Raw genomic sequence first — 15783 nt, 5'->3', positions numbered from 1 at the left:
TAGACACCATTTTGATAATGAAATTGAATTAAACTTTAAAACATGGAATTCTGAAAAAAAAAAAAAAAAAAAGGATTTGGGGAAAAATGAAACAGATTTCAGTAGGGCCCTGCTTAAAAACAAATAAGTGTTAGAAACACTTGAAGGAACCATGCATATCTTTTAATTTAATATTTACATTGAAATTTAACTTTAAATAGGCTAAAGGAGTGTTTTCAATAGCACATTATCATATTAGCACATTTTTCCGTGATATCGAAATTGGACTACTGAAATTGTGGTACTGTGACAACACTAGTTCAGAGTGGTGAAACAAGACGCACACACATACATTATCATCCAGCACTGAGGTGCACATTGCTGTAAACACTTCAAAACTGTCAAAGACATCCATCTTAGTGCATGTTTACATACATGAGGATGAACGCGTCCATGACACGTTTATGCTCAAAACAACAAGAGGCAGCAGCTAAATGAAAGAGAATTGCTTCTCACTTTCAGAGTTGTAACTTGACAACACGTCTTTTAAAAGCGGCAAGATACATGGCAGCGGTCAAAGAGTCTGTGTAGTTCATGTTTATATACAAAATAATTTAAAATAGTCCAGATTGGTCCCCTTTGGTGTTATGTGGGAATAGTTAGCCACACAAGGCCTCTGCTCTCTTCACTTGAGCCAAGGGTGCGATGATGCATGTTGTGGGATGTGTATCTACAAATGAGCAATGTTTTGTGATGTCACGAACAGACAAATTTCAAAATTAGATGTTTTAGCAGGGTGACAACTAAAAATGCTCTTTTTAGAGTTCTGAAATTTACAGTATGTTTTTATAGTACAGTTACCTCTTATATGTTGAAATATCAAGGAAAGTTTGATTCTCCTTTAAAGTGTTTTTGGATCATTCCACTGACGAAACATTGAAAAAATATCTTAGACAAAAAACTACAGACAACATGAGTTGTGGGAAATTAGATGTGATCTAGGAGCTTTTTGATATCTAAAAGGCGCAATTACATTTTGAAGAAGGAGGTGTGGGCAGATGTTGAGTGCGTGTGAAACCAGCAAAAAACAAATTGTCAAGCAGCCTCTTTTTAATACTGCACTTTATACTCTGGGAGAGTGAAGTTAAAAAGAAACTTGCCATTAAAATTATATCTTTGTCCGTTGTGGATATTTAGTATAGTTGTGTATGAAGCATTGCCCACTAGATGTCTGCACAGGCCTTAAAATGTATTATGCAGTTCTATGCAACCTAAACTTGTTCAGAATTTTGAATCTTTGTGACACCCGTGCTCAAAAAAAGCTAGATGCAGTGCATCGAATGAAACAGAACACAGGTGTATCAACGTGCATTTTTAACTTGACTAAAAATGTGCCGGTCCTGCGCGAGACACTGAAGAAACAGCGAGATGCGGTGCAACAGTCTAAGACATTCGTCCAGCATGTCTTTACATAGGAAAACAATGGAAAAACAGAGCAGATGCAGTCAAAAACACGTTCTGTGTAAACGCGAAACAAGATCGGGAGGCTTGTTTATTTTTTCATTAATTACAAACCTGAACCCGAAGTCCTACTTGAAAAACAGACCCGATCCCAACCCGAAATATAACTCCTTTTTTACTGTACATCTTGCCATTGCAGTCTTTAGGCACGTTTATGAATTCAAACTCGATTGGGGTTATAGGAAATTAAATCGAGCTTGAAATCGTGATTGCCAAAGAGACTGCTGTCAATATGTACAGTATAAAAGGAGTTACATTTTGGTCTGTTCGCACCCAAAACCAATTGGATTGCTTCAGAAGACATGGATAAAACCACTGGAGTCTGATGGATTATGGATTACTTCATCTGCCCATTAGATCTTTGTGATGAGGAGGAGGGCGGGGCCGGGCCATGAGTCCGCACGGCTGGCCCCCAATCGGGCTAATCAGCCTAGGAGAGAGATAAGGCTGAGCCGGATGCGGCAGGGAGAGAGAAACACACATGGCGGCTTCCACATCCGGCTCGGCCTTATCCCTCTCCTCGGCTGATTAGCCCGATTGGGGGCCGGTTGTGCGGACTCACGGCCCAGCCCCGCCCTCCTCCTCGTTACAATCTTCAATGGCCTGATCACATCCACTTGCATTAAATGGACCTACAGAGCTGAGATTTTCTTCTAAAAATCTTAATTTGTGTTCAGCAGAAGAAAGAAAGTCATTCACATCTGAGATGGCATGAAGGGACTTCATCCCTTTGTGTCATGATGATTACTGACTCCCAAGTATGGTTAATTTGAGAGGCAGATGAAGGGGTGGCCTTTAGGGATAGGGACCAATGACTCCCTACTATTGTAAGGGTTAAGGGTGGACTTTGGGGATATGGACCAATCAGATGGCAGGGGGAGTAAGAATCTGGTGGAGAGTCATTTCGGCACAACACCGGCACTGGGTGCAGCACTAAAATAAATACATGCCTAATATTTTGATGTTGGAGGAAAAAAAGTTAACTAGTCCACACATTATTAATCAACTATCCTCTTGTTTACTAATAGAAAATAAAACACAAGACATTGCATCTAGAAGTTTATGAGTCACCTTTAATACACCCAGTGCATGTAGTTACATATTAAAGGCTAGATATCCAGTGTAACATAACATTTTTATCCACCTCTCAGCCATTAGAGCCACAAGCACAGTTGTCCTCATTCATCATGACTAAAATGTCTTTGGACCAGCTTGACATTTCTAGGAAACCTACTGCAGGAAACAAACAGGCTAGTAGTAATAGCAGCATCCTACAGACTTTTTGTCAGGAGACCACATAACTTTTCCTTTTCCTTTCTATAAACCACATAACTTACACTTTTCCTGTCTATAAGCCACATACTGTAACTTAATTTTCCTGAAAATGGGGATTGGCTCCTCTCTTTGTATTGGGTCATAATGTTCATTTCGGATCACCCTCATTGATCAAACACAATACCACTATGAGGTGTGACTTCAAGGTTTGTGGGAAGACAACAAGACAGACAGTCAAAAAGATAAATAGCATTTTCATCACGATGAACATAAAACAGTGCATTACTGTTTCAAATTCAACTCTAATAAAGAAGAAACAATCAGAAGAATTATGAAGAACAAAAAAATATTTAGTGTATGGCATTACAATGAAAAAAAGGGTTTTAAAGTGCAAATGCAGGAGTCCTGAGAATTTCAAGGTATGAATTATATGTGATTATAAATAATATGTTTTTAAACATATGAAAGACACAGTCACTCAAAGGAGTGATCGAAATTCCAAAAAGTACAGAAACAGCTACATTTTTAGCAATATTAATTCAATGGAATTCTGTACACTATAATGTAAACATGAATTAAAATAAATAAATAACACTAAACTATTTTAAAAAAAATGTCTGAAAATATTAAAACTAGACAATAATAATAATAAAAAAATATATATTCATGATTGCCTTAAATAACACACAGGATAGAAACCAAAAGTACTCATTCACAATTCAGTTTGGGTTACAAGCCAAATATGCATATTCTGAGGTAGCTGATAAATTAATATTCCAACTGCTTTAGAGAAGGATCTGATGCTGCACACGTAGATTTCATCCTAGAAATGGCTCCTTGGAAAGAAAATGAAGCATAATGAAATATTTTAATTAAATTAAATTAGTTTGTGAGGGGGGTAAGTATTGAGATTATATAAAGATGACAGTACATTGGGTTCTATTAAACTGTAAAACTTGTTAAAACTAAAGTGGTAACATTCTGTTGCTTACCATTTAGCCTGGTGTGAAAGAAGATGACTGTAATGATGACAATACTGAAAATAACCAGGATAATGACCGAAATTGTAATTATATTGTTTCTTGATGTAACATTGTTCACTATAAGAGAAAGAAATTATTTTTTAATGAAAAGGTATTGCAATGAAACAAAACAAGATTTCAATTGTTTCTACTATTTATATTGAGTCACGTACCTTTATCATCTCCAAGCACATGGATTGGGAAGCTGTCCTCCACACTGCCACTTTCAGCCACACATTCTAGATACTTCCCTTGGAACTTTGACATTGGAAGTGTGAGGTTACTTGTAGTGGTGGATGAGCTGTCATTGTTGAGTGCTGTGAAATTATGTGACCTAAATAGTTTGAGGTTCAGCTCTTTCTCTGTGGATTTCCACTTGAGGATTGGAGTAGGTTTACCAGTGGCTGAGCATGAGACTGTAATATTTGGTTCAGAGTTGGGTGCAGGACTAACTGTTGCTGTTATTTCTGATATACCTGAAAGAAAGAAAAAATAGCATAATGATTTAAATGTGCAATCTTTTCATGCTTCCAAAAATGCAGCTTAAAACCTAAATATAGGCCTACTGTTTGAGAAATTATTCCTATATAAAGCACTTCAAAGACTTGTTTTGATATTCTACAATCTACATATCAGAAAAGCTACAATCTATATGCAGTAATTGCATCTCTGTGCATGCTGATGTGAAATAGCATTGCATTTAAATTCACATTCAATTTATATATTAAGATTATGGTTTGGTAGGACCAATTATATCATTTTAATATTGTTTATTCAATCTTTTTTTTTTTAAATACTTTAAACTTGTATTACTAAGCACTAACTTAGATTTTTAAAAGAATGGACTGACACCAAGAAAAATACCTAAATTTTGGACATGGTAATTTTGAAGTGATAATGTGAGTATATGGTAATCAGAACCACGGTATTACCATATGACATCATCAGTTATCAGTTAATCATGTTTCCACCACAGTATTTTTTTCAGGGACAGAGTCACTTACCTTTAATAGTGAGGCACAAGGTTTCCCGTTTGGGTCCTACTGGATACACTTGGAAGGAACAAATATAGCAAGCCTCGTCTTCAAATGTTACGTTTTTTATCACAATAGACGTTGAATTAAATGACGCCACGGTGAAGTTGACTTTTCCAACATACTGATAATCCACATGATCTTTGAAGCGTTCACTGAATGTGGCCAGAGTTTGTACGCGTTCATCAGCGCGCACCCGCTGCCAGGTCACTTGTTTGACTCCAGATGCGTTTGGGAGCGCACAAGATAGTGAGGCATCCTGACCGAACAAAGCAGTTTTGTCTCCTTGTGCTAAAATATCTGAAGGATAAGCTGTAAAATAAAAAATAAGCAAGTTATTAAGTGATGTCGTCACAAATACAATCTCCTCCCGAAAAAGCGATGTATAAAAAGAGTTTAAAAAAATGTATGATTCTCATTACTAACCTCCAGTTATGAAGCTTGAAATTATTAAAAGACACAGCATAATGAATCGTTGGTATACTATGTTTGTGATCAAACGCACAACATCTTATATACAGTACAAGCCTCAAATCGGAAGTGAAAGAAAGCTCCCCCGCATGACGCATGATTCCTGGTTGTAGTAACGCTCAAGGCTCGACTGTAAATTACTGTTAGAGAAGAGATGGATTTCCCTGTAGGAGTTTAACGTTATATCCAAATGTATACTATAACCTAGTAAATGTACATATCCGCTTGCTTCATTGTTTGTATTGTATTGTATTTTATTTTATTTTACATTTTTCCGTACATTCTCAGTGTGCAAGTAAATTCACAGAATTGGACTTTCCTAATCTAATAATAAGCAGGTGAGGTGGCATAATGCGGCACTAAACTGAGGGAATATTTAATCTCTTTAATTAATCTCTTTAATCACACACAGGAACAGCAAGATTTCCCGAAATCGCGGTGGGACAGAGAATGCAGAAATGTGTGGGGGAAAAAATGGTCCACAAAAACTGGTTTGGTCCTCAGTTTATTTATTTGTACTTTTTGCTGTCTCAAATTAGTTTTTTATTATATTCTACTTAGTTGGATTGTCCAGTTGTAAAACATTAAAAAATATAATAATATTTTTTTTACTTATTGGCAATAGAACTTGCAAGACACATTACATGTGTATAATACATCTGCTAATATTTTATACAGATTATTCTACAGGTTACAAATATTATATATATATATATATATATATATATATATATATATATATATATATATATATATATATATATATATATATAACTATATACATACTGTATATATAGAACAGCAATATTTTCCAGAAACTGATGGGACAGAATACAGGAACTGATTTTTAAATTTGCTTGAATCCACAAAATGTGCTTTTTGCTGTCTCTAGTTATGGGAAATATGAGGGTTGCATTTAAATAAATAGCAAATATGTGTAATTTTTTAGTGTAATATTTCACAATATAACACTACACAAGGTTATTTATTTAGAATGTATCCAAATTAGTGTCATGCTACAGTGAGGAGAACCCAAATGCAGACAGCCAAAAACTTTTTAAAAGTCCTTTATAATAAAAAAAAAGAAAAAAAAAAAGGAAAATACAGTATATATTAATAAATAAATAAAAAAGACCTGGGTGAAAACAAACAGAAAATAAACAGAAAAGGTGAACCAAAACTTCCCATGAGAGGACAACAAAACTAAAACACACAAAAAGTAGCACTGACCAAAAATACAAAAAGATAACAAGAAATAACCAGACCGACAACAACCAACCACAAACCGATCAAGAGAAGACAAAGAATAATCCAGCACAGGACAGAGCACACAAAGGGAATATAAAGACAGAGAAAACAGGAGACAAATGAGGGGGCAGGGTCAAGACATGAAACAGAGCAAATAGTGAGAACCAAAAAAAAATTAATGAAAAAAATACTAGAAACAGGTGACACGAACCAGACATAAAAAGAAAACCAGACTTGTGTCAGGATCATGACACTACCCCCTCCCCACAGGACACCTGGATCCCAACCTGATAAAACACAAAAAATAATCACAATCAGAAGAAACAGTCCAGGGCGGGGCCAGCGGAACAGTCCAGGGGAGTTCAGGCACGGTTAACCAAGGGAAGCAGGAGCATGTTTCAGAAGCTTCAGGGTGAGAGCAGGGTCCTGTGGGTAAGACAGCTACAGAACATGAGTAGGGAACCCAAGGGTAGGTAGCTCGGAGCAGGAAAAGGATCGGGTGGTTCCAGAGTGAGGATGAGGTCGGGCAGTTCCAGAGAGGGAAGAGGGTCAGGCGGCTCCAGAGCAGGGACTGGCGAGATTGAAGGAACTTGGAGTAAGCGGGCACCTCCAAGGAAACTGCAGCAAAGGTGGGCTCCTCTGGGGAAGCACCAGCGGTGAGAAAAGAATGGGCCAGGGAAGACCACTGGGTCGGTGCCGGTCATAAGACACACACACACACACACACACACACACACACACACACACACACACACACACACACACACACACACACACACACACTAAATTTGGCCTCTGACCAGAAGCTTCCAGTACAAACAGAAATACAACAGCAAGACACATAATTACAGGATAAGATAAATAGAATATGTACAGAGTTTTGATACAGGAATTTTCAAATGAAATTATGTTCAAATGGGTATGGGTTTGTAGAGGTAGTAGTATAAATATGAAAAATAAAATGTAAAAATTGTGATTTTTCATATTGAACACATGGGTTTGTATAGGTAGCATGCATAAATATGAATTTTCATGTTTTTACATGCATATTATATTGCACCACACTGCATACTTGTATACTGTTTTGCACTATACTGCAATGTACCATGGCTTTGTTAAACATTATGTGAATAAGTATTTTAGATGCTTTGTCTAAGATAGTATGCTCTTCGCATCTGGTTGAACAAATATGAAGTAGCTTAAATGTAGCGCGCTATTTTTGGTGTGTAGCTTTTAGTGAAACTTGCTACTTTCTCTGAAGTGTTATTTTAGCTTGAATTTTAGGTGAGCTTAACAAATTTTTCTGTTGAGTAGTTGGTAGCTTAGCTTGCTAAATTTTTGGAGTAGCTTGCCCAACACTGTCGATCACCTCCCAGAACGTCCAAGAGTCAATTCCACCCAGCCCCTCAAAGGCAAAAGGCTCGTTAAGCCTGACAAGGAAAAGATGTTTTAGAACGGTCTCACCTGAGCACAGCCCCACGGCTGCACAAACCAGAGACTGGGCATACCCTCACTTGGACGATCGCCCTGGCAAAATGCATGCTTAAATGTTTGAAATTAGTTTTGTAGACAAAAATATAATTGTGCCACCATATTAATTTATTTCATTATAAAACTAAAATTTAATAAAAAACTGATTTGAACTAATCAGACCAAAAGGTAAAACAACAGAAAACCAAGAAGCAGAATCCAGCACAGGACAGAGAACTCAAGGGGAATATAAAAAGTGAGAAATCAGGAGGCAAATGAGGGGGTGTGGTCAAGACATTAGACAGAGACCACATGGGGAGAACACACAAGATTAAAACAAAAACACTAGAAACAGGTGAAAGGATTGCGAAACAAAAAGAAAACCAGATCCTGACAATAAGCTGTGCGGACAATTTGGTAGACCAGGACCAACTACATAATAGACGACTTTACATAATGTTTGGGATTTTTTTTTTATTACAGGAACTGATCAAATTCAGCTAACTGGTTTGTTGGATAGCCAGGTTTTAATAACAACATAACTGTAATAAATACAATAATATTTTGACTTATTGCTAATGTAACAGGGTCAAATAAAAATGGTTTGATGTTACAATTTCCATTTTTCCCATCTGTATGTGCCTAAAATCTATCCTGAGCTATATTCACTGGAGTAAAAATGTGTGACAACAGCTCCGGTCTCCCCAAAATAAACACAAACACGCACACTACTCACAGACCCTGATCCTTGTGGACATGTATTGAAAAACATAAAGACCAATGAAATTGGAGTGCATTACAAAATGGATCACAAGCAGACTTGAGTATTTAGACCAGTTGCATTAATCCCTGTTATTATGAAGTGCTTTGAGAGACTCATACTCTTGCACATCAAGGACATCATCCCCAGGGACCTAGGTAGCTACCAATTCGCCTATCGAGAGAACAGATCTACAGGTGACGCTGTCTTGCTTGCACAGCCCTGTCCCACCTGGTTCAGCCTAATAACTATGTTAGGATGTTATTCATTGATTTTAGCTCCACCCTCAATACTATAATCCCTCATAAACTCACAATCGAACTCGGCAAACTGGGCCTAGGCTCTTCACTCTGCTCTTGGATTGCGGACTTCCTAACTAACAGACCACAAAATGTTAGAAGAGTCATCCTGAACACAGGAGTGCCACAGGGATTTGTGCTCAGCTCATACACCCTTTTCACTCATGACTACACCACAACCCACTCTTCCAACACAATTGTAAAGTTTGCTAATGACACCACTGTAGTAGGACTCATATCCGAAAATGAAGAAACGGCATGAAGGGAGGAGGTTTAATATCTGGTCGAGCGGTATACGGACAACAACCTGGTGCTGAACACCACTAAAACCAAAGAGATCATTGTAGACTTCAGGAGAACACGTAAACGGAGAGAATGTTAAGAGTGTGAACGACATCAAGTTCCTTGGAGTCTACATAACAAAAGATCTCTCATGGTCCCTCAACACCTCCCACCTCGTGAAGAAAGCACAACAGAGGCTATTCTTATTGAGAAAACTCAAGCAGGACAAACTACCGACACAGCTCCAGGTGAACTTCTATCGCAGCACCATAGAAAGCATCCTCTCCCACTGCACCACGGTGTGGTACGCCAGCTGCACTGGGGAAAAACACAAAGATCTGCTTTGTGTAGTAAAATCAGCTGCTAGGATCTGAGCTGCCAGACCTGGACACTGTGTATGCTAGCTGACTACATAAAAAGGCTTGCAATATCAGCAAGGATCACACCCACACAGGACACAGTCTATTTATACCCCTGCCATCAGGGAAGAGGTACAGAGTCATCAAGTCCTGCACAAACAGAGTAAAGCACAGCTTCTTTCCTAGAGCTGTAGCTGCCATCAATCCCCCTAAATCCTGTGGCTTTGGATTCTTTAGGATGCTCATAGATTTTTAACATTAAGCGTAACAGCAAATATTTTTGCAAATGTCCAGACATTCAATTTAGGATGTTGCATTTTTTTCTGGTAAGATCCACATCAGCCAGGTCTTTATTTGCATCTTGAACGAGGACATATTTGTGGAAATTCCCCAGCCTTTAATCTCATCACACACTGTGACATCATGAGACTACTCCTATAGGACTCAATAAATATGGTGACTGGGATTGCTGTGTGAATTGGGAACCACTGTGGAGTAAGAACAATAATATATATATATATATATATATATATATATATATATATATATATATTTTACAAAAATATATATGATCTTAAAGTGCAAATGGAGAATCCAGGATCCTTGAAAAACTTTTTTGGGGAAAACACTTTAAAACTCTTACACAGAAAGTGCATAATTTGATAAACTTGTATACAATATATACTGCTATATTATATAGGCCTAACTTTTTGTATTATTATTCATTAGTATTAATTATCATTAGTATTCTAGGTTTTAATAATATTTTTCATTAATAATACAGTATGTACAATCTATACAATTGTTTAAAAAAAAAAACTTATATTAAATAGCCTATCCAAGAATGTGAACATGATGTGATCTTTTGTACAGACAACAAAAGTTTTCTAAAAGATTTTTAGATTGCTGTATTAAGTGGCAGCTGTGCAATCCAGGAATGTGTTGCAGTTTATGCAGTAGAAGCAGATGTTTTCACTTCTTTAGAATCTGGGGGAAATGAAGTATAGACATATTTAATGCTTCTTTACATGACGCATGATACATTAGATGACAGTAAATGTTATCCTAATAATTACAATTAGAGTAAAATGTTCTTACCATTTATCTTGGTGTAAATATAGATTGCAGTAATGACAACACAGACGATAATGAGGACCACAATTGTTATGATATAATTTCTTAATGTGGCATTATTTTCTGTAAAACAAAAATCATTTTATTTATAAATTAACCTATTAGATGAAATCATTGCAATTAAAAAAAAAAAAAAAACTCTACAAACAGTGACACTATGAACATGCAACTTTTTTAGCTTATATTAATGCTGGAATTACATTGCCATTTGGTCTTTTTTTTTTTTTTTTTTTTTTTTTTACAAATATACCTTTGGCCTTTTCAAACTTTGGTCTTTTAACCTTTGGATCACCAGCCCAGAATTTTAACCACTATATGCCACTACCACCCCAAACAATTATGTTCCAAGTTAATATGTATACTGAGTCAGTTACCTTCTCCAGGAACATAGATTTTGAAGCTGCTCTCCATGGTGCCACTTTGAGCTAAACATTCTACATACTTCCCTTGGAAATGTGACATTGGAAGTGTGAGGTTACTTGTAACAGTGGATGAGCTGTCATTGCTGAGCACTGTGAAATTGTTCAACCTGAGGTTCAGCTCTTTCTCTGTGGATTTCCAATGGAGAGTTGGAGTAGGTTTACCAGTGGCTGAACATGAGATTTTAACATCGGAATTGGGTGCAGAATTCAGTGTTGCTGTTATTTTTGATATACCTGGAAAAACAGGCAAGATAAAGACTTTATGTTCCAATAATTGAATTGTAAAAAACAAAAATGGCAACATTGCTACATAATTTGTGGCACATAACTTAAAGCTTTGAATTTTTGGAATATAAAAAACAATGTTTTTTTTTTTGTTTTTTTTTCATAATGTAATATGAAGCTAAATGCATTGTCATTGTTTGTTGAAGTGTATTACATTAAGAGGCACACTGGTTTGATCATGTTTTGAAAACTATCTTCATTTTATATCTTCATTAAAGCATTACTAAATCCATAGCTGTTTGCTTAAACCTTGATTTTTAAAGTAAACAGCTGGCTATGTATTTTGAACTTTGTACTCTGTAAAATTTACTTTCAAAAATGTCTATTAAAGATCACAATATAAGACATACACTATTTTAACTTACAAATACTGACACACCTTCCCCACTTTCGTTTCTCTGGAAATGGGCATAATTGTATTGTGCTGTATAAGCAATATGAAATGAAAGTTTCCTCAGCAAATTGCAAACTTGCATTATACATTTTAATAATGTCACTGTTGTTCACCCTGTATACTTTATATGTTATGCATTTTCTTGAACTAAAGAACTTCTTTTAACTTATACAACATAATGCCATACGTCCTATACACCCTAATTTACACACTTTTGCCACATTTAAAATGCATGAAATTGTATTAGATAACAAAATATCAAGCCACGTTTTATTGTAAAGAAAGATAGCACATTTCAAGGAGCATAATGCACAAAAAAAGTCTGCTATGTTTTACAGGACAGAACTATAGATAGCATTCAACAGTATTTTGACACTTTCTGGTTGCCAAACTTGCAGCATCATATCCATAGCTCACTTACATACATCCACTAAAATTATCTCGGGACCAGTTGGTTACAAGTAATTGTAAAAATGGCCAAAAAATGTAAGTTAGTTCTGATAAGTCTCATGTGTTTGCAGGTGCCACTTGTTTTAATATTTTATTACATACATGGTGACTATACATTTTAAGTGTGACTTAAGCAGGGTTGGAGAGTAATGGAATACATGTAACGGGATTACGTATTTAAAATACAAAATATAAGTAACTGTATTCTACTACAGATACAATTTAAATCATTGGAAATTAGAATACAGTTACATTCAAAAAGTATTTTGATTACTGAAGAGATTACTTTGCATTTTATTGTCATTTGTTTTATTTAATATTTAGTCCTTTCAGATGGAAAACATTTATACATATAAATGATACGATCCAAAGTGCATTTGAACAGTGGTGAAACACTTTCTTATGATGTGTTACATTCATACGAGCAGACAGAGAAGTAAGTTTGAAGTAAGTTTGAAGCACAAGAAATAGAAATAAACCTTGTGTAAATTGTAAGCTAAAATGCTATTTCTAGCCATTTTACATGCACGTTACCAGGCACGATCATATTTTTTTATCAAGAAAATTCACGTTGGATCATAATTTATTTTTTTCTAGTATTAGGGTAAAAATCATATTCTTGATAATAATTTTTTTATTGTTTTCCTGTAAAAAATTTCTAAAAATCCTTAAAACAAGATCAATTTGATTTATCTTGTTTTAGAAACAACACTGCATAAGATATTTAGGTTTTTCAGAGAATGTATTTTTAACATGTATATTTTGTCTTACTGTACTGGCAGAGTTTCTATAGTCAAAACAAGTGAAAAAATCTACCAGTGCTGAAGAAGTAATCCAAAGTATTTAGAATACGTTACTGACCTTGAGTAATCTAACAGAATACGTTACAAATTCCATTTTACAGCATGTATTCTGTAATCTGTAGTGGAATACATTTCAAAAGTAACCCTCCCAACCCTGGACTTAAGAGTTAAAATACTTTTGTGGTCCACTTTTATTATTTTAGTTGTTAAATCGAACTCCGAATTTAGTCAGTTCCCCTCACCCCATGCATAAAATTGATCAGCCTACCTTTAATAGTGAGGCACAATGTTTCCCGTTTGGGCCCTATTGGATACACTTTGAAGGAACAAATATAGCAAGCCTCGTCTTCAAATGTTACGTTTTTTATCACAATAGACGTTGAATTAAATGACGCCACGGTGAAGCTGACTTTTCCAACATACTGATAATCCACATGCTCTTTGAAGCGTTCACTGAATGTGGCCAGAGTTTGTACGCGTTCATCAGCGCGCACCCGCTGCCAGGTCACTTGTTTGACTCCAGATGCGTTTGGGAGTGTGCAAGAGAGTTTGGCATCCTCACCGAATAAAACAGCTGTATCTCCATTAGAAATTATATCTGAAAGATAAGCTGTGGAATAAAAAAGCGATATCGTTATAAACTTTGCAGCGTCACCACCCAGTCAGAAGAAAATAGATCCAGAGGCGTTACGTTTAGTTTTGACATTATATTGCTTATGAGTTGGAATAGGTTGTCAATATACCAACCTCTTCTGAGCAGGCTTAAAATAATTAGAAAACGCAACATGACTAGCTTTGTATGTGGTCTAGTCTAGAGCTATCTATGAACAGACTCAACTATTTTATCTGTGGGGGTGTCCAAACAGTGTAATACCAGCTGTGGAGAACACATGATTTGCTCTGACAGAAGAGAGCTCGAAACAAGGGGGATTTTTATCATGAATCATATACTGACACACGGGAATAAGACTGAATTTTGAATTGAAAAAGCAGTACAGTGTACAGGTGTACAGTGTACAGTGGACCCCCCAAAAATATGGACACTTGAGCCACGCTTATTCCTAACCATTAAGTAAAAGGTATTAAAATACTTGCACAATGAATACATGAGATTGTATGCAACACTGCATACAAAGTAAAAATAACTAAAATATATATATATATATATATATATATATATATATATATATATATATATATATAATAGTAAAGTCATCAAAACTATTGAATAACAAATGGAACTATGGGAATTATGTTGTGACTAAAAATCCAAAATAAATCAAAACTGTGTTATATTTTAGCATCTTCAGAGTAGTCACCCTTTGCCTAGAATTTGCAGACATGTACTCTTGACATTTTCTCAACCAACTTCTTGAGGTATCACCCTCGGATGATTTTTAAACAGTATTGGAGTTCCCATCTATGTTGGGCACTTATTGGCTGCTTTTCTTTATTATTTGGTCCAAGTTATCAATTACAAAAACATTTTTTTGTTATTACATTTTAGTTTTATAATGAAATAAATTAATATGGTGGCACAATTATATTTTTGTCTACAAAACTAATTTCAAACATTTAAGCATACGTCTTCAGATCAAAAGGTTTTTTAAGATCATGAGAAACATTTCAGGCAAGTGTTTCAAAATTTGACCGGTAGTGTATATATATAGTACTGTGCAAAAGTTTTAGGCACTTAAGATTTTTCACAAAAACATTTGTCTTAAGATGGTTATTTATATCTTCAGCTTTAGTGTGTCAATAGGAAAAATACATTTTAGAATCCCAAACATTACTTCTGCAAATAGAAAATATTTGAATAGAAGAACAGGGCGTTCTGCAAGAGATGGCATTGCCCCCACAGAGCCCCTCACTGAACATCATGTCAATCTGGGATTACATGAAGAGACAGAAGCAATTGAGACAGCCTAAATAAAGCTTGGTACATCCTATCTGCCAACAACCAAGAAAAACTGTGTCCAGGTGTACCTAGGAGAATTGGGGCTGTTTTAAGGGCAAAGGTGGTCACACCAAATATTGATTTAGCTTTTTTGTGTTTACTGGACTTTATATGACATTATATGATGACTTTGTATGATGTTAATTGATAAATGAAAACTATTTATGCCATTATTTTTGAAGAAATCCTCACTATGCAACATTTTTCATAAGTGCCCAAAACTTTTGCACGGTACTGTATGTATGTATGTGTGTGTGTGATATATATATATATATATATATATATATATATATATATATATATATATGTGTATATATACATACACATATTTTTGGCACCATTCTGAGTAAATTCTAGAGACTGTTGTGTGTGAAAATCCCAGAAGATCAACAGTTAAAGAAATACTCAAACCAGCCCGTCTGGCACCAACAATCATTCATGTGATAATCTAATCAGCCAATCGTGAGGCAGCAGTGCAGTGCATAAAATCATGCAGATATGGGTCAGGAGCTTCAGTTAATGTTCACATCAACCATCAGAATGGGGAAAAATGTGATCTCAGTGATTTGGAGCGTGGCATGATTGTTGGTGCCTGATGGGCTATTTTGAGTATTTCTC

At 35.7% G+C, this 15783-nt stretch overlaps 2 protein-coding genes across 3 annotated transcripts; both read right to left on the bottom strand.

Moving 5' to 3' along the window:
- Positions 1 to 2558: 2558 nt before the first annotated feature.
- Positions 2559 to 5980, bottom strand: LOC127443410 (OX-2 membrane glycoprotein-like). Of its 2 annotated transcripts, none has more exons than XM_051701997.1 (5): positions 5258 to 5980; positions 4802 to 5143; positions 3971 to 4273; positions 3768 to 3811; positions 2559 to 3611 (listed from the first exon to the last, which is right to left on the bottom strand). In XM_051701997.1, exons 1-4 carry the CDS (start codon positions 5295 to 5297, stop codon positions 3771 to 3773), a joined length of 726 nt encoding a protein of 241 aa, XP_051557957.1. In that variant the 5' UTR covers positions 5298 to 5980; the 3' UTR covers positions 2559 to 3611; positions 3768 to 3770. The 2 variants fall into 2 exon arrangements, with proteins under 2 accessions (XP_051557957.1, XP_051557956.1); XM_051701996.1 differs by having other exon boundaries at positions 3768 to 3875; positions 5258 to 5978.
- Positions 5981 to 8479: 2499 nt separating this feature from the next.
- LOC127443412 (OX-2 membrane glycoprotein-like) lies at positions 8480 to 14081 on the bottom strand. The gene is made up of 5 exons (XM_051701999.1): positions 13956 to 14081; positions 13477 to 13818; positions 11229 to 11510; positions 10819 to 10917; positions 8480 to 10707 (listed from the first exon to the last, which is right to left on the bottom strand). The coding sequence occupies exons 1-5, from the start codon at positions 13993 to 13995 to the stop codon at positions 10670 to 10672; spliced, it is 801 nt and encodes a 266-aa protein (XP_051557959.1). The 5' UTR covers positions 13996 to 14081; the 3' UTR covers positions 8480 to 10669.
- Between the last annotated feature and the right edge of the window lie 1702 nt (positions 14082 to 15783).

This window comes from Myxocyprinus asiaticus, chromosome 7, assembly GCF_019703515.2.
Source record: "Myxocyprinus asiaticus isolate MX2 ecotype Aquarium Trade chromosome 7, UBuf_Myxa_2, whole genome shotgun sequence".
NCBI lineage: Eukaryota > Metazoa > Chordata > Actinopteri > Cypriniformes > Catostomidae > Myxocyprinus > Myxocyprinus asiaticus.
Note: the sequence above shows the minus strand (reverse complement) of the source record. Positions and strands in the feature narration are given on the sequence as shown.

Bases quoted from the DNA above. Each gene is read 5' to 3' on its own strand.
- LOC127443410 (XM_051701996.1), bottom strand. From the start codon at position 5,297: ATGCTGTGTCTTTTAATAATTTCAAGCTTCATAACTGGAG. The intron at 5,144-5,257 runs GTTAGTAATGAG...TTTATTTTACAG, and splicing joins TTCAAGCTTCATAACTGGAG to CTTATCCTTCAGATATTTTA. The intron at 3,876-3,970 runs GTACGTGACTCA...TTTCTCTTATAG, and splicing joins TGTGCTTGGAGATGATAAAG to TGAACAATGTTACATCAAGA.
- LOC127443412 (XM_051701999.1), bottom strand. From the start codon at position 13,995: ATGTTGCGTTTTCTAATTATTTTAAGCCTGCTCAGAAGAG. The intron at 13,819-13,955 runs GTTGGTATATTG...TTTATTCCACAG, and splicing joins TTTAAGCCTGCTCAGAAGAG to CTTATCTTTCAGATATAATT. The intron at 11,511-13,476 runs GTAGGCTGATCA...CTGTTTTTCCAG, and splicing joins ATTGTGCCTCACTATTAAAG to GTATATCAAAAATAACAGCA.